Genomic DNA, 27,286 nt, shown 5'->3' on the forward strand with positions numbered 1-27,286 from the left:
GTAAAATGGTCCTAGCCTGTGTGTATCTGTACTTCTCCGTAGGGGCATGTGAAGAGCCACAACTTGCCCCAGACGGATTGGAACACAGGAAACCAAAGCAGATAAAATCACCGAGTCAAGCCTACATCGATCTCCCTCTTTGGAAAGATGGCCAGAGAGAGAATCTGGTGGAACCCGAAAGCTGGGAGGACAGAACCCCGGTGAGCCCTGCCACCAGCATTCCTCAGGGGACCCCTCCGAACAGTCTGAGCAGATCCCCCCAGAGGAAGAAGACAGAGTCTGCTCTGTACGGCTGCACCGTGCTGCTGGCGTCGGTGGCTCTGGGCCTGGACATCAGAGAGCTCGCGAAAGCACAGGCTGCTGAAGACCCGTTGCCCAAGGAAGAAAGGAAGAAACGCGAGGGCATCTTCCAGCGGGCGCCTAAGTCCCGGAGCAGTGCCAGCTCCGCCACTAGGCTGCCAGCCGCAGGCGAGGGGACCAGCAGCCCATCCCCGCTCCCTCCGTCCAGCGCCGCGAACCTCCTGTCCATGCCTTCTCTCTCCACCAAGTGCCTGCTGCAGACTGATGGCGAAGATTCCTTCGAGAGCAGCACACACGTCCCTTGTGACCCCAAGGTGCCCATTCCGGATCCTTGCCCTGCCTTTGGAAGGAGGGATCAGGAGTCAACCCCCGTGCCAGGACTGGAGACCCATCGTGGTGTGTGGGGAAACCTGTCTCCTCCCTTCACGGTTCCAGCACGTGCGGACGCATCTTACACTGCTTCTTCAAAAGAAAGAGCAGCACATCACCGACGGACCATGTCTGATGGAAGTGCTTCTCAGCCCCCAGGTAGGCTGCATTCGTGGGTGAAAGTACCAAACACCACTGTAGAGGATAGACTGTAAAATCGTATGGCTCTCTGATTTTATCTTCTCCAAGTGATTACATTTACAAATTTGTTTTCACATAAATCTTTGAATTTTACCCTGCTCTTTTGTTTGATTTTATCATTTGGATCCTTGGAGGAGTATAATTAAGTTTCAGTAACTTAAATACATAACAGAATATTAAAACAGAAAGAGGGGCTTCCCTGGTGGTGCAGTGGTTGAGAGTCCGCCTGCCAATGCAGGGGACGCAGGTTTGTGCCCCGGTCCGGGAAGATCCCACGTGCCGCGGAGCGGCTGGGCCCGTGAGCCATGGCCGCTGAGGCTGCACGTCCGGAGCCTGTGCTCCGCAACGGGAGAGGCCACAGCAGTGAGAGGCCCGCGTACCGCAAAAAAAAAACAAAAACAGAAAAAGCACATGGAGAATAACTGCCCCAAGCCCCTTGTGGTAGGAAGGAGAGTCATTTGCCAAAATCTGAACCAAATAATTAGTGGGAGAGTTGACAGTAAAACTAGTCGTTTGACACAGTGTCACCTGGCTTTGCTGCCCAGGTTTATGTTGAGATTGAGTTTAGGGGGTGTAAAAGTCGAATGGACAGTAGGTGCTGTGTGGGGAATGACTAGTATTCCTTTTGTATGTAAAGATAATTACAACTACCTCAGATATAGATCATGAGGATTAAATGAGATAATGTATATGAAAAATGCTTTTTAGTTTGTAAAATGTTATGCTAGGATCGGTTATAAAGTATATTAAAACTGAAACTGCTTTCATTTGTGTTATCTTTTCATTTATCTCTTTAAGTGCTACGCCTAGACAAGATTTTTTTTCATATTATTGTTCATTGTCTTTAGATAAATTGGTTTATTGCCCTTTTATGATGCAATAAAGTATTAGTAATTTATAATTGCACACAGTGAAACCCTAGCACAAGAATCCCATAAAAAAGCATTCTTTTTTCTTAGTTTGAAGCCAATGATTATTTGCTACAGTGGTAGTAAGTCAGTTCTTCAGAACAAAAAAGGGAGGCTGTAACATGTAAAACAGTATCTGCTTTCTTATTTTCATTAATTTTTTCAAATCATCACCTGAGAGTCAATTCAGTCATATTCACCGTCATTTTTAAGTCTTAACTTTAGTCCAGTCTAACCCATTGTGAAATCTATCCTGTTAATAAAACACTTCTAATAATCATTGTCCTAAGTGTATGATGATGACTTAGCTCTTTATAGGTGTCGTTTCCATAGGTTCAAGCAGTCTTTCCAACCTTGTAGTACTTTTCCATAAAAACAAACATTCTCTCCTAACAATTTTAAAGGTAAGGTTTGTGTTCAGGTTCTTTTGTGAAAGCTCACTTTAAGGTGGTCACCTAAGGGAAGTCATCCTGGTTATTTTCCTTGCTATCCATTGATTTCGACATCACTGTCTTTCTAATCACACACTGTCTTTGCCTCTTCAACCAGCTGGTGCAGCTCTCATCTCAGCCCCCGGAGCCTCTCAGCTGCCCCCTGAGTGGGTTTGGGGGACGTCCCCCTCGCCGCCTGGACCCCATAGTGACCTGCCAAGTGAGGTCCCACCCGAAAAACAGAGAGCTGTCCATATGATGCCTCTGCCCCGTCCTCCCCACCTAAGAAGCCAGGTAGGTGCCCCAAAGGCCTTCCCGCAGAGAACAGAGTCTCAGCCCGCACAGGCCTGCCCTGTGGCGGGCGGTCCAGAACCAGCCCCTGACTGTCCCCTCGGTGCCAAGGAGAGAACTAAGCCCCACGTGCCTTCCTTACTGGATGCCGACGTGGAAGGCCAGAGCAGGGACTGCACGGTGCCTCTGTGCAGGCTAAGAAGCAGAATGAGCCGACCATCCCTGTACGAACTGGAGAAAGAATTTCTGTCTTAAGTGCCTTATATTGTTCAAGCATTTTTTTTTTTAAGGTGAACAAATGAAAACAGTGTGTCTACCTTTGAATTGTTTTATGCTGCTGTGTTTTCAAAGCTGTGGCCATGTTACTAAACTAGTAATGGATGTCTAACTTCTCCAAAAATATATGTGATTGCGGTTGGCTGACTGTATTGTTATTCCACTGGATTCTTACCTAGCAACTTGAAACACTACACACATGTAAAACAAATGTGCAACAGTGTACATCTGTGTTTAAGCACAATTTTAAATGCTCTGTTCGCTCCCATTTATATCCTTGTCTATTAGTACACACAGAAATTGTAATGAGTGCGCCATTTTTGTTTCCTTCCTTCCTGTTTCCTTCCTTTTGTTTTCTATTTTCCTTTACCTTCTTCCATTTCTTTCCTTTTTTTTTTTTTTTGTTATTTGTGCAACAAGAAGCCAAGAGTAATGTGATGTTAGCAAGTAAAGATGTTTATGTAAAAAAAATTTGATGACTAGAACAGATGGAGAGTCCTATGTGAACTATCTAACGAACTCGGCAGTAGGCTTACAATGCATAAGTATGTCCAGATCTCACCTAAAATATGCACTATTTCTCTCTTTGAGAAAATTTTACTGAATGTAACTCGTAAAAGTTTTAATGAATGTAACTTCTAAAAATTTTATCCATTAGAACTCCAAAGTAGATTTTTCAAAAAGCCAGTCATTGACATTTGACTCAGACCATACTGTATACAGTGGAGAGGTGCTAACCTGTGTGTTCTCCCTGTAGAAAGGATCTTCCTTCTTCCTTCATCAGTAGCCATTGATTTGGTATCCAGAAGCGTAAAGCGTTTCCTTTTGTCGTAGAGTTTTTAAAAATCAATCGATGTGTGCGTTACGTGCCGAAGAAAATTCATGTCATTTAATATTATTTTTCTCTATTTAAATGCATAATCATCCTAATAATCTCAAATACAGTTAGAAACACTGCAAAGTCAAGAAACAGCAGTACGGTTAGAATTTAAGTGTTTTAGAATAGTAGTTATTCACTTAATTGTAGATACATGTTAGATATCTGTTGGGTGGGACAAGCTGATGTGATAGAATGGAGAAATTAAGTTATTTTCAGATGTGGGTTTATAAGCTAATCTTTGGATAGCAGATCAGGTTGATTTTAAATTATTTTATGAGTCACTTTTATAAATCATAGAGTTACGATACAAATAAACTACTGAGTTATTAAGCTACTGAAATGGCTATCCAGGAGCTTGGTAAACTTGCCTGGGTTCTTTTGTTAAATCTATTATGCTTCTCTCCCTAGAATATGGTTATTCAGATGACACACAATAAGCATTTTAAATTTTCCCTACAGTAAAAAACTGTAATTGCAAACATTACTTGATATTTCATTTAAAATTTTACCTTGCTTATTAAGGTTTACTGAATAACTGGAAGGTCAGTGATTTAATCAGGTGTGATAAAGTATCTACCTATAGTAGGAAAAAAAAAGGAGGAAAATTATATTATTTGGCCACTTTAGAACCTCTTAGTCATCTAACAAGTATGCCACTGCAAACGATGAACAGGGCATGACAGGATTATTTTAATATAAGCGCATTTTGCCTTAAGGAAATTCTTGAAGCACAATCTCAGGTCCTTAATTACATTCTGTGGTGTTATGGTCCATTCTATGATTTGGCTTCACTTTGGGGTGGTCATTGAATTACATAACAGAGATTTGGTTTCCTCAAAATCGTATCACATTTGAAACTGTGGTTGGCTACTTCATACTCAGTCATATGAGGGCATATAACTTCCAGCTAAAAGTAAACGAAATACGTGCCTACAGTAATACATGAAACACGAAACATAGAAACTGTGTTTTCAGTTTTGCTTCTACCAAAACATCGTGTGTGTGTGTGTGTGTGTGGGTGTGTGGCACTCTGTGTGAGGGTAGGGGAGTGATGGATGTCCATCTGTGTGGTCCCTCTACTCTGTTCCTGTTTAGCTTTATTTTAGTCAACTCTACATTATGATGACTTTAGAAATGAAGTTACATTAAAAAGATAATTGTCATATAAGGACTCGATCTCACATGTTACTGCAGATAGTTTTTTTTGCTGAGATCTGTTGTACATTTGCGATTTTCTATGTGTATAGGTATACTTAGCGGAATCTGGTTATTTATTTTCACATAGACTTAATAGCTCACTGAAAGATAAATTAAGCTGATTACTATTAGTCAACAGTTAAGGTGCTCCCACTGCAGAGATTTGAGGCCTGGGCCTGATACGCTGTATTATGAAGCTTTGTGACTGAAAAAGATGTTTACATATGTTGTCTATTTTTTTTAATAAAGTTTTTTTTATAGCTTGTCTACTTGCTCAGTGGCTTTGATCTCCTGATGATTGTGGCTGTAGTTTGTAATGGTTCATTTTGTATTCAGTAAGGAAAATGTGTTAATGAAGATTATTAGTAAGTCAGGTATTAACCTGCTAAGTTCATTAAACTGAAGGATCATGATATGAATCACGGGATTAAATGAAATACTTTATTTAAAATGTTGTTTGGTTACGTTGAAACGTTGCATTTCGTCGTGAGAATTTTGCAACTCCACCTTTTCAGAACGCACCTTTTCGCAGAGTGAATTACTGTATGAAGTAAATCTCAGTTGATGCTAGAGCACTGTGATTAATGAGACATGTTGATTATTAGCATGTTTAAATCAGAAGAATTTCAAAACCCACCTAACGTCTGGTGATTCTTGGTAAGCAAGAAAAACTCCGGTGAATTAGAAAAGTAGATGGTAGCATTTCGTGCAGATCCAGGCAGCACCCTATCGTATAAGAGGGAGAAAAATTTAATGTCTGTTGTGTATCTGCTGAGTGTTAAGGACTCTCCTAGGTGCCCATATAAGGCACTTCCTATAATTCTCTTCAGTGAAGTTTGTGAGGTAGGTAGTAGTATCCCTATTTCATCAGATGTGAAACGGGCACAGAGAAGTTTGATAAAGTTCCAAAGACGCACCACCATTTACCTGTTCACACCTGTTGTAACCATACATATAGCATAGAAGATGGAGGCTTCTGTGGAATCCGAAGCTAAGATAGTGTTTCACACATCAAAAAGTTCAAAATTCTAGAATGGCTGAGTACTTACTTAAAAACAAAGCTAACTGGTTGATACGGCGGGATACCTCCTCAGTAATTGTGAAATGAAATAGAAGGTCCTAAAACCTGCATAGCCAACAGATCAACTCAGAAAAAAAAGCAGTGTTCTGTTCAGTGGGTTTATAAATATGATGAAATTATTTAAGAACTGCAATATAAATATAAAATAATTGGGCTTAAGCTGTATGTACTCTTTACTTCTGAAAAGGTCAACATGCTAAAACACAGTGAAAGATGAGGCTTTTATGAATGAAACAATGTAATAAGTGCCACATACAGTGGAGCAAAAACTAGTTGTTCTTGTTGTTTAGCAAGAAATAAGTAAGTTGAATATGCTGCAGACTCATTAAGTGCCTACTGTGATAGCCACTGGGAAAGACTAAAGGATTTCAGTGATGAGCAAGAGAGACACCACCTGGGTACTTGGCTGCATGGTTCTTAAGCTCTAGTAAGAAAGACATTGAGAAGCTAAGCGTGGCCAGCTTCATGGGTTCGCATTGGGCTTCACACTCAGGATGTCCCTGAGCTTGATTTTAATGCTTTGCTAACACTGTCTTGAAATCCTTAAGAACTTTTGGACCGGGGCCCCTCATTTTTATTTTGCACTGGGCCCTACAAATTATGTGGCCAAGCCTGACTACAAGTGAAATGCGGGTTATAAAAGGTGAAGTAGTTGCTGTTCTGATAGCGCTGGCAGAGCAGATCTAACCTGGGGGGTTAGAGGAGGCAGCTGGAGGAAGTCAGGACCTCTGCTGGGTGAGAAGTGCTCCCTGCAGAGTCACTAGCTTCTGACTTGTTTCTGTTGGAACTTACCAGATTTCCTCTTTGCCTTTCAGCATTTTTACCGTGGTCTGTGTTGGTGTGGATCTCTGCATATATCGTACTTGGAGTTTGTTTAATTTCTTGGATGTGTAGATGTTTTCCAGCAAAGGTAGGCTTTTCAGCCATTATTTCTTCAAGTATTTTTTCTGCTTCTTTTCCTGTCTCCTGGGACTCTCATTACACGTATATTGGTGTACTCAGTAGTGCCCCACATTTCTCTGAGGCTCCGTTCATTTTTATTCATTCTTTTCTCTCTTTTTTTTTTTTTCAGATTACATGTGCTATATTGATTTCTCTTCAGGTTCCCTTATCTTTCTTCAGTTCCAATCTGCTGTCAAGCCCCCCTAGTGACGTTTTTCATTTTAGTTATTGTATTTTCAACTCCCTAATTTCCATTTCATTTTTTTAAAACTTTTCTCTCTTTATTGACGTCTTCTTTTTGACCAGACATTGTCATCATACCTTCCTCCTTCAAGCATATTTTTCTCTGGTTCATTGAACTGAGGTACAGTGGCAGCTTTCAAGGTATTAATCTGAGATCCGTACCCTGTCACAGGCCATCTCTGTTGCCTCCGTTTTTCCCAGTGTATGGGTCACACTTCCCCGTCTCTTTGTATGTCTCACTTTTTGTTGAAAAGTGGTCATTTTAGGTAATACATTGCGGCAACTGTGTATCACGATTCCCCTCACCTTCTCTCCAGGTCTTGTTTTTGTTGTTGTTTGCTTGTTCGTTTAGTGATCTGGCTGGACCATTTCAGTGAAATCTCTTCCCCCACAGTATGAAGCCTTTGGTGTCCCTCCTCAGAAGATGCAGCCTTGACGTGCACACAGCTGTTTTAGCACAGCTCTCTTGGACTGTCTCTTCCTGTGATCTCTCTGTGAAGCTGTCTGGCTTCACTTGGTATTACAGCAAGCTGTCAGGCTTCCGTAATTGCTGGCTGATTACTCTATTTTTTTATTATTCCCTGGGACACAAATTCCTCCACAGCCTATTCCAATTAATTTCAAGCAGGGGCGGTTTGGGGGCCCGTCTTTAAGGCTTGTTCCGACCCCAGGTGGGCTCTTTTTAGCTGGCTCTTTGCCTGATTCTATCTGGTGAACTAGCTAGACTATGATTTAGCTTGTTGCTCTTAATTAAGAGCTGTGGGGGTTTTTTTGAGAGTTCCCTTAGGCTTGAACTTCCCCACACTCTGTTTCAGATAAAGTCAGTTCCTTTGATGAAAGCTTGGTAGTTCTGTTCTTGTGTAATGCGTCTTGCTCTGGGCAGTATATCTGGGCCATACTCTGGGCCCTGGGTGGAGTGGTAACTTGTAGTCTCCTTGGCTTGCTTCTCGCAGAATAGATAGAACCTCTGCTCTCCAGGTGCACTGGTGTGAGGGCATGTAAGAAGCCAGCATTCTCACTGGTGGAGAGCCTCCACCCTGTGTGGGGTGGCTGGATGGAGAAAGGAGCCCTTGACCTCTTAGGCACACTTCCAGGAATTTAACCTCTTAAATATAGAGTTGGAGGGGATGAGAAATGCTGCTGTCCTGTGCCTGCCAGTGAAATAGCTTTTCCCTGATTGGGAGCTGATTGGGGGGCAGGGGGGAGGGGGGGAGTCCTATGTTTCTAGCCAAACCTGATTGGAATGGAGCTTCTGTCAAGCTGAGCTCGGTCAGGGTGGAAGAGTAGGCGGGAGGGAGCAGGTCATAGCTCAGATGCCAGGTTCAACTGTTCTTAGCAAGATTTAGTGTTTTGTTTTGTTTTGTTTTTTCCCAGTACGCGGGCCTCTCACTGTTGCGGCCTCTCCCGTTGCGGAACACAGGCTCCGGACGCGCAGGCTCAGCGGCCATGGCTCACGGGCCCAGCCGCTCCGCGGCACGTGGGACCCTCCCGGACCGGGGCACGAACCCGTGTCCCCTGCATCGGCAGGCGGACTCTCAACCACTGCGCCACCAGGGAAGCCCTAGTGTATTCTTTTTGAACAAATATTTTGTTATTTGCTGTATGCCCTTAAGACAATTTCCAGAGACTTAAAAAGAAAAAAAAAATTTAAGATAGCTTTCAGCAGTTGTGCTTGTTTCCTTGCGGAGTGGGTCCTCAGAGCTCCTCAAGCAGCCATCCCATAATGGAACCTCTTTAATATTTTGCACAGCTGCTGACTAACTCCTGAAGCATTTTCTCCTGTTGGCTCATCGAAATTCATGTCGTTTATCTCATGGCTCTAAATGCATTTCAAGGCAAATCACTCTCCATTTTCCATCTCTAGCCCCGTTCTAATCTTAGAGCTCCATTTGTACGTATCCTGCTGCTTACTTATCATCTCCTCTTGGATATTTAAGAGGGATTTCATCCTGAACACAGTCCAAATAAAACTCGTGATTCATCTCCTTCCCTAAATTTGCTCTTCTCTAGTCCTCTTCTTAGTAAACAGCACCAGCACCTGGGAGGTGGACGCGTCCGCTGACTAGTCTTTAAAGTAGCAGCATCATGGAGGATTCCCTGGTGGTGCAGTGGTTAAGAGTCCACCTGCCAATGTAGGGGACACGGGTTCAAGTCCCGATCCGGGAAGATTCCACACCCACACGCAGCAACAAAGACCCAACGCAGCCAAAAATAAATAAATATTTTTTTTAATAAATAATTTTAAAAAATAGAAAGCTTCAAAAAAAAAAGTAGCAACATCATGAATGCATTTGTGTCACCCGTAGTTGTTCAATAACTAGTTACAGAATAATCGGATGAATTATTCCCGTTTTACAGATAAAGAAACTGAACCTTAGAGAAATCAAGTAAATTGCTGGATTTGAGTCCAGTCTGAGTCCAGTCTATGCATTTAGACCACAGGAAAAAATGTTTCTTAAATGTTAAATAGTTGGTTTTTCAATAAATGTTATTGTTAGCAGGTTGATCAAAGGATAATTGAAAGAAAGTAACATAAACTATAGTTGGAATGGGACTTTGGGGATATTATTGTGAAGAACTTGGATTACTAGTCTAAAGATCTGGCACTGAATCTGGCATTAAAAAAAACAATTATAGGTTTTAATTTGTAGTGTGTACTAGTCAATGTTCTCCAGAGGACCAAAACAAATAGGATGTGCGTACACGTATTTTAGAGAGAGGGGTGTTGATTTTAAGGAATTGTTTCACACGACCATAGGGGCTGACAAGTTCTAATTCTGCAGGGTGGGCTGGCAGGCTGCAGACCCAGGGAAGAGTTGATGCTGCAGCTGAAGGCTGTCTAGAGGCAGAATCCTGAGACCCAGGTGTTGGCAGGGTCGGTCTCTTCTGAGGCCTCACCCCTTGGTTTGTAGCTCTTCCTGTGTCTTCCTGTAGCCTTCCCTGTGTACATGTCTGTTTTCCCAATTTCCTCTTCTAGTAAGGACACAATCATATTGGATTAGAGCCCACTCCAGTGACTCAGGTTAACTGGATTACCTCTGGAAGGACTGTCTCCAAACACAGTCACATTCTGAGATACTGGCTATTAGGCTTCTGCACCCGTTGGCCTGCAAGCCTGTACTTGCCCAGCCTCGAGACTGAAGAAAGAGCCCGGAAGTCAGAGACAGAGACATCCGTGGCTTAATGGATGTGGGGCATCGTACACGTCTGAAGGAAGGTCCTGGAGCGATGCCACACCATGTGCAGAAGCTGGCGGGCAGGACACTGCAGCAGTCTTGCCCCCCTGGGGGGGAGGGGGAGATTGCCAGTTACAGGGGGAGTTGACGTCAGCTTGGTTCATCGGTTACCAGGGAAACCAGCAGGGGGCACGTCCCTCATCGCCCCTCGGGCTAACAACCTTCATGGGGCAGATGACTTCCCTTTGATAAACTATCATTATCTAATTATAGCAGCGGGCAGGTGTGTAGGCATTCACCGATCAGGCTCTGTGATGAAGAGGGAAGGTCAGTCCGGTGTGTAGGTGTGGGTGAGGCAGGGACTGGTCGCGCAGGAGATGGACAGATAGCAAGAGTACAGCCATCTTGGGGGCCTGATTATATGGCCTCCAACATACAAATCTAGGCGGGGGGTGGAGGCAACACAATTTGTTCCATAACAGACTGGAAAATGCTTCCAAATATTGAATATGACGGTGATGTGTAAAATAGAGAGGGGACTAGAGGCACTGATGTTATCAGGTCTTACAGAAAGAATAATGAGGAAAGGAAGCCCAAGAAATGAAGATTACAATCTCCAAATCAGGGACAACTGGCAAAAAAGAGCTAGAGGTCAGTTAGGACAGAAGAGTTAGCCGATTGGGAAGCTGTGGGTCAATCAGAAATAAAACACTGAGAGGAAAATTGGTGCTTAGATAACATGAGGGTTTGGTGGCGGGGTGGGGGAGGCAAAGTTTGCAGTTCTGAGTGATGGAAAATTCTAGAGACATTCAGCGGTCGAGTGGAGGTGAAATTTGAGGCAGAGGTTGGAGTTGGACAGAGATTCTGTGGTCATTCAAATTCTGGTGATAGTTAAGGATGCTGGATGGGTCAGATGAGGAAGGCAAAGAGAAGAAACCTGAAGAAGGCTTTCCGGGAAAGAGTGAGAAATGCAGAAGGTGATGGAAAGAGGACGGATGGCTCACCTAGGTAAGAAGCACCCAGAAGATTACAAGGCAATGGAAGATAACATAAACTCCCCAAATATCTTCCCTTAATCCATAACAATTTTTTTAAATTTATTTATTTATGTTCGGCTATGTTGGGTCTTCGTTGCTGTGTGTGGGCTTTCTCTAGTTGCGGCGAGCGGAGACTACTCTTCTTTGTGGTGCATGGGCTTCTCATTGTAGTGGCTTCTCTTGTTGTGGAGCATGGGCTCTTGGTGCGCGGGCTTCAGTAGTTGTGGCACACAGGCTCAGTAATTGTGGCACGCAGGCTCAGTAGTTGTGGCACACGGGTTTAGTTGTTCCACGGCATGTGAGATCCTCCCGGACCAGGGCTCGAACCCATGTCCCCTGCGTTGGCAGGTGGATTCTTAACCACTGCACCACCAGGGAAGCCCAATAACAACTTTTAAAGAACTAAATACTAAAATCTTTTTTAAGAACATAAAGCTAAACTTTTCAGGCTAACATTGTCTCAGAATTACTCCATTTCCTAGAGCTATCAGCACTTCTTTCCCTCCTAACTGGAAGTGGATGCTCAACAATTTTATTCAAAGGAGCAGCCCTATTGAGTTCCGCCTCCCTGGGAAATCCCAAGGGCGCCAAAGGAGTCAAAGGAATGAGCATGACCATGACCTAGAGCACGCCCCTACTCATTACTCTTCCTCCTTTCTGTGCTTTGCTACAGTGTGAAGGAAGATACAGCATAAAGGCACAAACCAGACATGGTTCTGCATATGCCTAAAACCAGAGGACAGGGAACTAATATTATATTTTGCCATTATCTGATCTTAGACATTCTGGTTAATTTTCTAACCTCAGTGGCCATCTAGCCTCTTGCCACTCCCTTACCAGTGGCGTGTGGACCCGTGTCTACAATGTCATTTCCCTCCTGGTGTCAGTTCATCCTGGCACTGTTTGTTTAGTAGCAGGAGAAAGCCCCAGAGCACATCTGTAGATAGCCAGAAACAGACCGCTGATGAGGACATGTACGTAGGAGGTAGTTTTCTCCTGGAGCACTGTCTCTCCAGGAAGTTTTAACTTAGTCTATTAAGGAATGTTTTCCACAGGAAATACATACCCAATGTTATTACATAAGTCTGTAGGAAAACATATTATTTGAAAAAGAGGGCTTCCCTGGTGGCGCAGTGGTTAAGAATCCACCTGCCAATGCAGGGGACGTGGGTTCGAGCCCTGGTCCAGGAGGATCCCACATGCCGTGGAGCAACTAAGCCACTGAGCCACAACTACTGAGCCCGTATGCCACAACTACGGAAGCCCGCACACCTGGAGCCCGTGCTCCGCAATAAGAGAAGTCACTGCAATGAGAAGCCCAGGCACTGCAAAGAAGAGTAGCCCCCGCTCACCACAACTAGAGAAAGCCCTCGCGCAGCAACGAAGACCCAATGCAGCCAAAAATAAATAAAAGAAAAGAAAAAAGAAAAACAGATTCCCCTACAAGAATACATTTTTTTTAAAGTAAGTTTGATCATGGGACTTGGTTGTGGGACAGCTCTAAAACTAGAAAAATCTCTACATTTTCTGGTTTAATAAGTATTGAATTTTTCAATCAACCAGGCCTTTTTCTCTGGAACAGGTCGTTATTTCTAGAGGTATAAACATGAGTCAAATCAATGGAGTTGGTCATAATTTTTCCTCCAATCTGTATTTTGCCCAAACTCAGCTGTTTCAAAAATTGAAGCATCCTGTTTGCCTTGCTTGCTTTGGGTTTTCTGCTTTCTGGACACTAGATGGTACTATATACATATTATTTCACAAGACAAGGACCACCAACCTAGCTTGGTTATTTGAAGAATTACAGCCAAATTTATACCCTTAGGAGAAAAAGGAAAAATAATGGATGTGATCTGAGAAAGCATTAGAAAGATGAGGAGAGGGGAGGAAAATGATTTTCCGGCAACAGTTTCAGAGAAACAAGAAGATGATCTTCACTTTTTTTTATTTTATTGAAGTGCAGTTGATTTACAATGTTATGTTAATTTCTTCTGTAGAGCAAAGTGACTCAGTTATACATATATATTATTATATCTATATTATATATTTTTTCATATTCTTTTCCATTATGGTTTGTCACAGGACATTGACTATAGCTCCCTGTGCTATATACAAGGATGATCTTTATAAAGTGATCTTTTTTTATACATCTGTTCCAAAGAGGGAGACAAGCAAGGAGCTTCAGAGCCGTAAGCTAGGTCAGATCTCCAAATGTGTATCTCCAGCACAGGCAGGATTGAATCAAATGTCTCGAGTACTAGGCGTCCCACCATCGTTAGACACTGAAAGCAGAATTCTGCACTCAGTGTAAGCAGAGCCAAGGTATCAACATAACACAGTCCCGCGTTGGAGGTCTGAATCTAACCACGTCCGAAGTTAGCCCTACAGCAAGAATTTTCAGTTGTGTGATCCAATGTGTTCCCTTTTCACTTAAGCCAGCTTGAGTGTGTTGTACTCTGGCAACTGCAAGCACATTTGCAGGGCTATATCTGATGAACTGGGATGAACAGAGAACAAACTGGACAGAGTAAACAGGCAACATACACATGCAGGAGTGAGTTATGCTTACGTTTATAACTTGGGTCAAGTGTTCAAATGTGACACAATTATTCTCTTCAGAAAAATAGATGCTCAGGATATCCCATCAGCTGCAGCAGGAGTCTTAAAGTGATGCTAGATATTTATAGGCTAGTAGATAGACGAATTGCTAAAGAGATTCTGCAGGTTTGGCACAAAATGCTCAGCTATATTCTATGTGGATAATTTGATAGGATTCTATAAGATCATCTTGCTGATGAACTTTCTCTCTTACATAGGAATGCTTCAGAGTTACTCCGCCCAAATAAAGGATTTTCTCATCTTTGAAGATTCTTTGTAGGTGTTAACTTTCCCCGTGGTAGCAATAGTCACGAAGCTGGAGTCATAATTTGTGAACTCTGGGTCTGCTCTAGAGATGAATTTCAACAGAACACTCAGGCTTCTTTAAATGATATTTAATTAGATAGATACATTGAATTAAAATAAAATTTAATGAAAATGACAATCTAAGACAGCTTCAAGGAAACAGATAATTCATTTCTTCTTCTTTAGCATTTTCAGAGACTGAATACAGTTAAGAAATGTAACAGTTAATTTGCGGTTGTGATAGCCAATTTGCAAATGAATCGTTAAAAAAATCATTTCTTTCATACTTAATAGAAATGAATTTAGTGAGTTCACATCCCTAAAAATAAGGACACTTTGGGACTGCCCTGGTGGTGCAGTGGTTAAGAATCCGCCTGCCAATGCAGGGGACATGGGTTCGAGCCCTAGTCCGGGAAGATCTGGTCCGGGAAGATCCCACATGCCGCAGAGCAACTAAGCCCGTGCACCACAACTACTGAGCCTGCGTGCCGCAACTGCTGAAGCCCGTGTACCTAGAGCCTGTGTTCTGCAGCAAGAGAAGCCACCTCAATGAGAAGCCCGCACACCGCAATGAAGAGTAGCCCCCACTTGCCTCAACTAGAGAAAGCCCGTGCGCAACGAAGACCCAATGTGGCCAAAAATAAATAAATAAATTTATTTTAAAAAATAATAGTAAGGACATTTTTCATTCTGAAGCTTGAAAACTCCTTATTTTCCTTGAAGGTGCCCTAGCTTGCCTCTCTGTGCTCTGTTTATCTCTGTGAAGACCTCCTCTGAACAGTCTCACCCTCACTTCTCACCCTGTGATTCCCCTTCCCTCTCAGGACTTTGCTCATCAGTCAAGTCCTTCCTTTTCACATTTAGTTTCTTTCTATCTGTTGAGTCTGCAATGGTTAATGTTATATGCATCAGCCTGATTGGGTCACAAAGTGCCCAGATATTTGGTCAAACATTATCCTGGGTGTTTCTCTCAATAGATAGATGATAGATAGATAGATAGATAGATAGATAGATAGAATATATACATATATATTCTACTGGCTCTGTTTCTCTGAAGAATCTTGACTAATACAGGATCCTTCTCTATCTTAAAAAACAAGAAAAAGAAAGAAAAAGAAAAGAAAGATGAGTGAATCTTGTTGCCTCTTAGAAAGATAAAATAAAATTTGTCATCTTATTGGACCCCAACACCATCTCTGGCAGTCATCTTCCTTTTCCCCATTTCAACTTCTCTCTTAGGTATCTGTGGTCTGTGGTCGCTCTCCCACTTCTTAATTGCTGGCTTTTGGATCCCTTACAAATCTGGCTTCTCCCCTCTCCACACAAACTGTAGCCTTGAAGGAAATCGGTGACCTCTGGATTGCAAAGGTCTGTATCCCTTTTCAGTCCTTATTCTTTTGGCCTCTTCTGTGCTAACATGGCCAATAAAGGGTTCCTTTAAAATTGCAAAAGTTTCCTTTCAGGAAATTTGAAAAGTTCTGAAAAGTGCAGAGGAGGAAAAACCTCACCTGTAATCACAATACTCAGAGATAACTACTTGTTGGTGTTTTTGGTTCATCTTCTTCCTATATTTTTTTCCCATAGTATACATACTGTTTTAGATCAAATTTGTGATCATACTACATGTCCTTTGAACATCTGTTTTCCTTTTACGTTGAATATATTATGGATATTTCTCCATGCCAATAAATATTCTTCTGCAATAATTTTTTTCATGCCAGCGAATCTGATCATCATATTGATACATTAAAACTTATTTTTGGGCTTCCCTGGTGGCGCAGTGGTTGAGAGTCCGCCTGCCGATGCAGGAGACACGGGTTCGTGAACCGGTCCGGGAAGATCCCACATGTCACGGAGCGGCTGGGCCCGTGAGCCATGGCCGCTGAGCCTGTGCGTCCGGAGCTTGTGCTCTGCAACGGGAGAGGCCACAACAGTGAGAGGCCCGTGTACCGCAAAAAAACAAAACAAACAAAAAACATATTTTTATCTCTTTCCCACTCTTAGGTGTTTAAGTTGTTTCCATTAAATATATATATATATATATATAGTCAAGAAGAGTGAAACTCAAGCAGGAGCAATGTTAGCTAATGAGTTCCTACAGATTTCCTTGGAGAAGGAACAGCAAGGTCTGAACTGGGCATGGTGAGCTTTCAGAACCAACACACGTTCTCTGTCATTCTGTCCTGAGCTGAGAGGTGTATTTAACCCAAAGAATATGGAGAACTTCCCTCTCAAAGCTGGATTCATCCTGAGTTGAGATGTGTTGGTAGCATAAATGATCTTGGGAGGTCCCAAGTGGACTTGGCATTGAGTAGAATATTTCTTCCATCTTTGGTTAAATCTTCTATTGAGGAACATTCTATCTTGGAATAGATGAGAGCTTTTATAAGTCCTGCGAATGCTATCAGATAGAATTTTAGCAATCTTGAAATAGATAGCTCTGGGGGAGTACATTTCCCTCTCTGAGCTTCAGTTTCCTCATACCTAGGGGGAATGTATGTTTAGACATTCTCTAGGATTCCCTCCTGTAATTCCATGATCCTGTACACAGAAATGAATGGAGAAGTTCTCCTTCTGTCTTGTCCACGTGGATTACCACGACAGCTGCCCACGCCCAATTAGCACGTCACAACGAAACATGCAGTCACGGGCCATGGAATACCTGGTGGGAACTAGGTCTCCACAAGAGGAAAGGCTAAGTGGATAAGGAACAGACTTTGTGGGAATCAGTGGGAGCCAAAGTGCTGAGTTTTATCAGATGCAAAGCAAGAAGGAAATGAGTCATTTGGAGGGTACAGTAAAAAAATCAATGGAAGAGTCCTAGCTTAGAATCAATAGGCGTAAAATTGCAGGAAGTTGTCCGTTGTTTAAACTAGGATTTTTCAGCTTCAGTACAATTGACATTCTGGGTCTGAGAAGTCTTTGCTGGGGGTCGTCCTGTGCATTGTAGGATGTTTAGCAGTACCGTTAAACGCCAATAGCACACTCTCCCACAATATGACAACCAAAAATGTCTCCAGGTATCTCCTGGTGGGGTGGGGCGGAGTGGGGGCGGTGACAAAATCTCCCTTCCCCTTTTGGGAACCACTGCTTCAAACTTAATCATCCTTAGCAAATAGGGATCCGACCAGTCAGGAAGGAATTCTTGGAGAATTTAATTCTGTAATGAACCACGAAGTTAAAGTAAAATGATAGAAAAGGGCTTAATTTTTGTAAGTAAAACGTCTGGTTTATAAGAGCAAACAGCATGAAATTATTTCCAAACAATTTAGATTGTCTTTTAATAATGTATGACAAATATTCTTTCTTTTTAATTTTTAAAATAAATTTATTTATTATTGGCTGTGTTGGGTCTTCGTTGCACCGCGCGGGCTTTCTCTAGCTGTGGTGAGCGGGGGCTACTCTTCATTGTGGTGCGTGGGCTTCTCATTAAGGTGGCTTCTCTTGTTGTGGAGCACAGACTCTAGGCACGTGCTCTTCAGTAGTTGTGGCATGTGGGCTCAGTAGTTGTGGCACATGGGCTTAATTGCTCCACAGCATGTGGGATCTTCCCAGACCAGGACTCAAACCCGTGTCCCCTGCATTGGCAGGCAGATTCTTAACCACTGCACCACCAGGGAAGTCCCAATAATGTATGATAAATAATCTTTAAAAGAGGGGCTAACATTTGACCCTTGAAAATAATTTAAATAAGATCTCTTGCAAGATGAGGGAGGAACATAAACGACTATAAGTGTTTCAAGTAGAAAGGGATTTAATATAGGGAATTAGGTTCTTACAAAACTGTTGGAAGGACAGGAGGAGTAAAAGTTGGGGATCGACACAATCTTTCAGGTCCACCATTGCAGGCTTGGTTACAGCCAGGGCATAGCTTCTGTCACCTTTCGGTCAGAAATCTGCAGAAAGCCTCTGCCCATGTCCAAGAGACAGTGTTGATCAGTTGTCTCGAAGACACTGATCTTATGCAGAACCCGTATTTCCACAGCATCTGATGGACAAAGTGGAATGGGTTCTAACTCCCTTCTATTTCTTAAAGCTAGCGTGAGTCTATCTCATTGGTAAAATTATATTTAAAACCTTCCTATCAAGAAGCCTAGAGAATACAATTCCCAGGCATCCAGCTGCTATAAGACAGGAGAGACTATAGGAAGGAGTGGGAATGCTGCTGGCTGCAACAGATAATATCCAACACAGAAATCTTTCTCAACTGTTTTGTTTACTGAATTGCTCAAACAGTATATTTCCCAGTCTTTCCTGCTCCTTGACTCTTGGGCCAAAAATTTTCCCAAGCTTCTATCCATTCACGACACTAGTCAAGCATATGAACTCAAGTAGTTCAAATCAATTACCTGGAGAAAAGAATAATAATGGAAAAGTTCTCTAGTGATGACTAATTGTGCACAGCTACAATTAGATCTTTAGTTGAAGGCGTTTTGAAATTGCTTTAAGCATGTAGTTAAAGGCATGAACAGAAGTGGTTATTTTTCTTTAAATTTCAAAATCTAATTAGTCATCTGAAAATTGCCATGACGTATGAAAGCTTTCCCTTGACCTTCTTCATACTAGTAAGTTACCACAGGAGGCATTTTCCTAGCATTTCCTTAAAACAGCATCACCAAAAATATCTCTTGCCAGAGCCTCATTAGGTGCTGTCATTTGTGGAAGAACCATCTCTGGGTGTTTATCAGGCTATTACCCATAATGTTAGAGAATCTGGTTGTGTCTTTGCTGGCAATGAAGAGCCTATTGAGGAGGCTGGGGAAGATAATCATATGCAAGGTTGAGCGATACAAGAAGAGATACAAGAAGATCACTCACACAAAGAAATGTCACTCACACAAAGAAATGTCCCTAGGCTCCAATTGGCTCAAGAAATGGGATAGAATTCACAAAATAGTTTCAGAATGAAGATTTATTCCAATTTAAATACAGAAAGGAAGAGAGAGAGAGAACATAATATTTTTAAATGGGAAAAGACTTCATTTCCTCAAAGAAGATGTAAGAACTCCTGAAAGCCTTCAAGTGTGCAGAGTCCTTGATTAGTATAACCCTGGTCTCTACACTCTTGTCTGTATTGCCTATGGTCTTTAACATAGGCAATTTAAAGAGTTAGCAGAGGCTAATGAGAGCAATAATCCACAAGACTGTTGCTACTAAAACAAATTTCTATATTACTGGGTACCTCTAGGTACTTAGAAATTTCCATTTACAATGGACAGATCATCCAGACAGAAAATTCAGAAGGAAAATTTGGTCTTAGTAACATATTAGACCAAATGTGTGTGTGTATATATATATATAGAGAGAGAGAGAGAGACATTCCATCTAAAAGCAACAACAGAATACACATTTTTTCAAGTGCACATGGAACATTCTCCAGGGTAGATCACATGCTGGGCCACAAAATAACTCTTGACAAATTTAAGAGGATAGAAACTATATCAGGCATTTTTCCCCAGCCACAGTGGTATGAAACTAGAAATCAGTTATAGAAAGAAAAATAGGAAACAAACACATGGACACTCAACAACATGCTGCTGAAAAAACAATGGGTCAACGAAGAAATCAAAGAGGAAATCAGAAAATACCTCAAGACAGATGAAAATGGAAACACAACTTTCCAAAATCTGTAAGATGCAGCAAAAGCTGTTCTAAAAGGGAAGTTTATAGCAATAGAGACCTACCTCAAGAAACAAGAAAAATTTCAAAAAACAACTTAACGAAATTCCTTTCTAACAAAGGAATTAGAAAAAATAAATAAATAAATAAAGCTCAACATCAACAGAAGGAAGGAAATGATAAATATCAGAGAGGAAATAAATAAAATAGAGACCAAAAAATATAATAGAAAAGATCAGTGAAACCAAGAGCTGGCTTTTTTGAAAAAGTAAACAAGACTGATAAACATCTAGCCAGGCTCATCAAGAAAAAAAGAGAGAGGACCCAAATAAAATAAGAAGTAAAAGAAGAGAAATAACAACTGATATCACATAAAAGCAAAAAGTCATAAGAGACTACTCCAAACAGTTATATGCCAACAAATTGGACAACCTAGAAGAAATGGACAAATTTCTAGAAACATTACAACCTTCCAAGACTGAATCAGGAAGAAATAGACAATCTGAATGGACCTATCACGAGTAGTGAAATTGAATTTGTAATTAAAAAAAAAAAAAATCCCAGCAAGCAAAAGTCCAGAACCTGATGGTTTCATAGGGGAATTCTACCAAACATATGAAGAAAAAAGCTAATAGCTATCCTTCTCAAACTGTTCCCCAAAATTGAAGAGCTGGGAACACTCTCAACTTCATTCTGTGAGGCCACCTGATATCAGAACAAGACAAGGACAATACAGAAAAGGAAAATTAAAAGCCAATATCTCTGATGAATATAGATGCAAAACTTCTCAACAAAATATTAGCAAACTGAATTCAACAAAATATAAAAAGTATCATACACCATGATCAAGTGGGATTTATTCCAGGGATGCAAGGGTAGTTCAGTATTCACAAATCACTCAATGTGATACCCCACATTAACAAAAGAAGGAGTAAAAACCACATGATCATCTCAGCAGATGCAGAAAAATGTATTTGACAAAATTCAATATCCATTCATGATAAAAACTCTCATCAAAGTTGGTAGAGAGGGTATGTGTTGGTATATCTCAAAATAATAAAGGCCATTTATGATAAACCCACTGCTGACATCATACTCAGTGGTGAAAAGCTGAAAACCTTTCCTCTAAAATCACGAACAAGACAAGCATGCCCACTCTCACCACTTTTATCCAACATAGTTTTGGAAGTCCTAGCCACAGAAATCAGGCAAGAAAAAGAAATAAAAGGCATCCAAATTGGAAGAGAAGAAGTAAAACCGTCACTATTTGCAGATGGCATGACAATGTATATATAAAACCCTAAAGTCCCCACCAAAAAACCATTACAACTAATAAATGAATTCAGCAAAGTTTCAGGATACAAGATTAATATACAGAAATCTGTTGCTTTTCTATACACTAATAATGAACTATCCAAAACCTAGAAAACAATCCTGTTTAAAATCACACCAAAAACAAAACAAAACCCTATGAATAAACTTACCAAGGAGGTGAAAGACCTATATTCTGAAAACTATAAAACATCGATGAAGGAAATTGAAGATGATACAAAGAAATGGAATGATATCCCATATTCATGGATTAGAAGAATTAATATTGTTAAAATGTTCATACTGCCCAAAGTAATCTACAGATTTAATGCAATCCCTATAAAAATATCTATGACATTTTTCAGAGAACTAGAATAGGTAATCCTAAAATGTATATGGACCCACAAAAGACCCTGAATTGCCAAAGCAATCTTGAGAAAAAAGAACAGAGCTGGAGGTATTACACTCCCTGATTTCAGATTATGCTACAAAGCTACAGTAATCAAAACAGCATGGTACTGGCACAAAAACATAGATCAACAGAACAGAATAGAAAGCCCAGAAATAAGCCCACACACTTATGGTCAATTAATCTATGACAAAGGAGTAAAGAATATATAATGGAGAAAAGACAGTCTCTTCAATAAATGGTGCAAGGAAAACTGAACAGCTACATGTAAAAGATGGATTTGTGACATAACTTTCCCTCTTTTTTAAAAAAAAGTCCTCTTATATTAGAAAAAACTCAGTTATTGGGGTATTATATTTATTCCAATAACTTAAATTTAATTTATTTTTATCACTGTGGTATTAAAGGTACTACCTCAGTCACCCTTGGAGTTGAGTATAAAAGTTGGCATCATGTTGGCTTCTCAATTGCTTGATTAATACAGAATATTTATCAAAATAAAATACCAAAAAGCCTGGCTTTGTCTCAAACTTGATTTTCTTATACCAGAAGCACTATTTAATGAGACACTTAGAATTCCATAACACCCACCATGGTGCTGTCACAAATGATGCCACTGTTAGAGAAGATGAAAAAGGTGAAGTAGAAGAAAGCCAAGTGAGAAACACTCTCCTCAAAGGAATGCAGAGGAAGAACTTGAAAAGAAGGATGGAATTGACGACGAAAGCACAGAGGGAGGGAAAGGGGAAGGGCAGTCGGTGCTCTTGTTAATCTGTTGGTAAATTCCAAATGTTTAGAGTATGCTTTGTATACCAGGGCTATCTGGAATTTCATCGGCTAGGAATACTTTGGGGTAGGAGTCTTCTCATGCTCGGTAGTATAATCAAGACAAATTTTAGCTGAGAACTGAGGCAGTATGGTACTTCCTTGACTTGTTTTGCAGTATTTCCTTTCTCTAATTACCTAATTATAGTGCGTTCTTTCACCATTAGCAAAAGACTCTCAACCCAAATACTGATTCCTGGCAATCTGTGCTCTCAGCGAGCACCAATGAGCATCTACTAGGCACAGGTTCACGAGGGCTCCTTCTGAAATGAGAATGGCCCTTGTTTGTCAGTGCTGAGCACAATCTCCCCAGATGTCTGCAAAATCTTTTATCAGATCATTTAAAATTGCCTGAAATCTGGATAAGTAAGGCACGTATTATTAGTTGCCAAGATCCACTTATTTGGGAATCACTGAGCTTTTGAAAGAAAAACAAATAGGCATGTAAATAGGCATGACCCAGCCTAAGTTTCAGTATCTTAGAAACTAAACCCACCAGAGTGAGACAGACTGAACAATTTCATTTATCAATCTGGACTAATACCTTTATCCAAAAGAGATCCTTCAAGTTATACCACTTAAGATAAAGATTATGTCTATTCACTAAAAGCATGCAATACAGTAAGTCTGCTCAGTGGTTTAGGGCAGAAGCACTGATTTTACATGTATAATTTCCTTTTGAAACCAGAAAACACGCCTTCACTGTTTTTTAGTTCACATCCCCCCCAAAATCAAAATTCATAAGATGGATAAAAATCAAGTGGGTGGCTCTTTGCCTTACAAAAACATTAAGCCTCAGAGTTATTTTCAATAGTGAAATTCGCTCTTTTGTTCCAGCTTCCCTTAAGGTGTTTACCACTTGAGAGGAAAACACAGGCCACTCCGGTTTAGGGGGGCTGGGAGTTGGAGAAGTTACTGCCAAAGGGAAATTAATCAACGGGAAGACAGAGCAGGTCTGGACAGCTAGAACAATGAACTGCCGTATACACGTGCAACGAAATGTTAATACTCCTCTAGTAATACAATGAACCTTCCTAAAACATAATGTTATCCTGTTTAAAATCTTTGGTTCAAAATCTCAGTGACTCCCTCAGGTCCAGAATTTGGTAGATGTTCCCTTAGCAGCAGGGGCTCCTTCAGTACCAGCAGCAGCTGATGCTTTGAGCATGTCTCCATGTCTCTGTCACTCCCAGAACTCAGGGACATGTGTCTCCCTCAACCTGCTCTGTGGTTACGTGGCTCTGGCCATCATGCAGCCTCTTACCTCTGCCTGGACTGTCTTTCCTACTTTCCCTCCAACCCCGGCCTCAGTCTCCTCCCTCTCCTGCTGCCAAAGTACACCTTGTCCGCCTGATAAACTCCTACACATCCCTCAAGAGCCAGCTTAAGGATTCACTTTTCTGCAAAGCTTTCACTCACTTCCCAGATCTGATCCATCATTGTAGCCAGGGACTGAGGGTCCCTGAAGAGAGTGTAAAGTGGGATGATGACTTTCCAGTAGTTTCAAACTGAGCTGAATCAAGAAGAATGTTGCTCTGTTCATGACCTTGCTGCCTATGGAGAATTCATGGTAAGCTGTGTTGATGAGGACCCAAGGCTGTTTGGAATCCAATGTCTTGAAGAATGGGCCTTGAACAATGAGTGTATCAGGGCTTTCTCACAAAAGGAGGTGAATAGTATTGAGAACAAAAGTGATTTCATTTATAACGGAAGAGGGAGAAAAATGAAGATATACAGGTGGAGATGCTATAGATATTACTATTTACCTAAGTTTACGTTCTAAAAGTAGCCAGATAAGTGGTGGAATCCTGTACTTGACTAAACAAGCAAAGAGATCATTTCATATTTGTAATTTCAAAGTATATTGATTAACTCATGTTTGGACCAGATGATGGTAGAGGTACATTTCTCTCTATTATCTATCTCTTTGGTGTTTCCAGAGCACTCTTACATTATCATTGTTGTCCTTTCATTAGTCTGCTGAGCTGTCAACGTGATGAGGTCAGAGTTTTGCTCATTCTGGTGTCTCCAGCGACTAGCAGAGTTTTTGACATATGGTAGGTATTTGATAAGTATTTGTGGAATAAATTGATGTGTATATAATGTCATAGTTTGGTTCCTCTCATTTACTGTTGTGTCTCTGGAACCTAAAACAACATCAGCATGTTGTTGGATGCTCTCAGGAAATATTTCTTCTTTTTTTTTGCTTTATCTTTTTTTCTTTTTTTTTTAACACCTTTATTAGAGTATAATTGCTTTACAATGGTGTGTTAGTTTCTGTTTTATAACAAAGTGAATCAGCTATACGTATACATATACCCCCATATCTCCCCCCTCTTGCGTCTCCCTCCCTCCCACCCTCCCACCCTCCCTATCCCACCTCTCTAGGTGGTCACAAAGCACCGAGCTGATCTCCCTGTGCTATGCAGCTGCTTCCCACTAGCTATCTATTTTACATTTGGTAGTGTATATATGTCCATGCCACTCTCTCACTTCGTCCCAGCTTACCCTTCCCCCTCCCCATGTCCTCAAGTCCATTCTCTACGTCTGCGTCTTTATTCCTGTCCTGCCCCTAGGTTCTTCAAAACCATTTTTTTTCTTTAGATTCCATATATATGTGTTAGCATACGGTATTTGTTTTTCTCTTTCTGACTTACTTCACTCTGTAGGACAGACTCTAGGTCCATCCACCTCACTACAAATAATTCAATTTTGTTTCTTTTTAAGGTTGAGTAATATTCCATTGTATATATGTGCCACATCTTCTTTATCCATTCATCTGTCAATGGGCACTTAGGTTGATTCCATGTCCTGGCTATTGTAAATAGAGCTGCAATGAACATTGGGGGTGCATGTGTCTTTTTGAATTATGGTTTTCTCAGGGTATATGCCCAGTAGTGGGATTGCTGGGTCATATGGTAGTTCTGTTTTTAGTTTTTTAAGGAACCTCCGCACTGTTCCCATAGTGGCTGTATCAATTTACATTCCCACCAGGAAATAGTTCTTAAACAAGTGAATATAGTAGAGCTGATCGTCTCTAGCCCTCACCTTTGACGTGAGGACATACTGCATGTCATGAGCCTAATACAGTGCCTGGTATGCATTAGCTACTCATTGTGTGTGCTTTTTCTTCTTGTCAGCTTGGAGAAGCAAGCTGAGGTGTTCTGGGAGAGGAAAAAACCCTCCTAGCTAGCATACAATGGATCCTCAGAGGGAATATGGCTACCATCAAGCCAACAGGACATTTATCACCTGATAGACGTATGCTTATCAGACCCTTAAAATGCTGTTTGATAATTGATGTTTATGATGGTAGAATGGTCCAGCTGAAAAGACGCTGCGGATTCATCTAATCCATCCCTCAAATTATACAGGTGACAAAATGGGGCCTCATGAGCATCTAAGCAACAGGCCGTGAGTCCAGAGGTGTGTTGGTGCCGAGCAGGGGACAGAACTCAGGCCTCTTGTCTCCTAATCTGGAGCTCTTTCCATTCTACCAGGTTGTTGTAACAATAATTTCTATCAATTAGAAGGAAGATATTAGGCTTTTTTTAAAAAAAAAGCGAGAGAGAGAGAAAAAGCCATTACTTCTAAATTTTTAAAAGAATGTTCTTTGGTTTGGGGAAGGCTGGAAAAGGACACAGCTGTGGGATCAACAACATACATTGAATTTTAGAATTCCTCATGTGTTTACAGATTTCACCATGAACCAAAAGTGGAGCGATTACCAGTTAAAGGTACTGAAGCCCTAAGTCCAGGAAATTCTGAGGTGCTGGGTGTCTGATGGGATTCCAGAATTGGTACCTTTCTTGACCATCCACAGCAGGATCTGAGGTGTGAGAACTATTTGAGAGCAGAGGGCCTCGTTTGGTGTAGGAAGGGAAACGATCCTCAAAGGACCTCCTGATCCCCCTGGCGGTGGAGGGCTGGCCCCAAAGGCAGACGAAGGATGTCTGAAGTTCTCCTTGTTGAGGGGCAGAGCAGAGAGGTTAAACAGGTGGTTTCTGGAACAAAAGCCTGGAGTCTGAATTCCATTTGTACCACTCACTCATTTATCTTGGGCAACTTTAAAATTTCCAAAGCTTTGATTTCCTCATGTCGGAGAAGGGGACATTTCCCCCTCTACCCCTCTTGAGTTCTTGTGGCTGGACTAATAATAAAATTGACACAAGACAGATGAACAGGAGAAAAAGAAATGAATTTTAATTCAGGCACATGGAGGTCTCAGAGAAATGGGACCTAAGAAGCGGCCAAAGAGGACAGCTTTTATACTTTTTAGACAAAGAAACAATAAACTTGTGAGGAACTGAGGGGACAAAAAAACTGAGGTTTTGGGTGCCCAAGGAGTGAAGAATCCAAACAGAGTTTGGGCTTAGGGTCAATTGAAGAAGGTCACAGGTTTGTTTATAGAGGCTTCTCGGCCATCTCTGGTGATAAGGGTGTCCTTCCATCTCCAGATGCAGGGAGTACACCTTTCACCTGAGATATTTATTTCCTGCTTTCAGGGAGACAGAAAGGAGGATCAGAGTGTCCCTCTTGCACTGGCCACTTCTTAAGTCACTTTAATTCAAAATACTCAATATGCCATGAGGCACATTTTGGGGTGTCCTACCTGGGGCCCCAACACTAACTTGTAACATGGGTATGATAATAATAATAATGTTTGGGGAGTAATTTATCACAGTGCCTGGCACTTAGGATAAATTATTGAAAACTTTTAGTTGCAAAATACTTCATATGCATAGACATTTCTGGAAAAAGATCTAGTCAGGAAAGCCAAGCTCCACTCAGCAGGAACTGTTTGTCAGGGTTGTGCCTGACCCACTGGAGAGGAAAGGGCCTGGAAACTCTAACTTCCTATGATTGGATGGCTCAGCAGGTAACTC

The 27,286-nt window shown here is 41.4% G+C and overlaps 1 protein-coding gene across 7 annotated transcripts in view; it reads left to right on the top strand.

Moving 5' to 3' along the window:
• MAP3K21 (mitogen-activated protein kinase kinase kinase 21) overlaps positions 1-26,591 on the top strand; it is a 71,890-nt gene extending 45,299 nt beyond the window's left edge. For 2 of the 7 annotated variants that reach the window (XM_027094148.1, XM_027094147.1), the window contains 2 exons: positions 43-828; positions 2,328-5,118. In XM_027094148.1, coding sequence (XP_026949949.1) covers positions 43-828; positions 2,328-2,755 — 1,214 coding nt within the window. In that variant the 3' untranslated portion in view covers positions 2,756-5,118. Of the gene's footprint in view, positions 1-42; positions 829-2,327; positions 5,119-6,749; positions 8,544-24,376; positions 24,458-25,540 lie in introns of those variants that run through there. The other 5 variants (XR_003430260.1, XM_027094150.1, XM_027094149.1 and 2 more) reach the window with 5 other exon arrangements.
• The last annotated feature ends 695 nt before the right edge of the window (positions 26,592-27,286 follow it).

This window comes from Aethalodelphis obliquidens, unplaced genomic scaffold, assembly GCF_003676395.1.
Source record: "Aethalodelphis obliquidens isolate GAN/ISIS:26980383/991018 unplaced genomic scaffold, ASM367639v1 scaffold87, whole genome shotgun sequence".
NCBI classification, from domain to species: domain Eukaryota; kingdom Metazoa; phylum Chordata; class Mammalia; order Artiodactyla; family Delphinidae; genus Aethalodelphis; species Aethalodelphis obliquidens.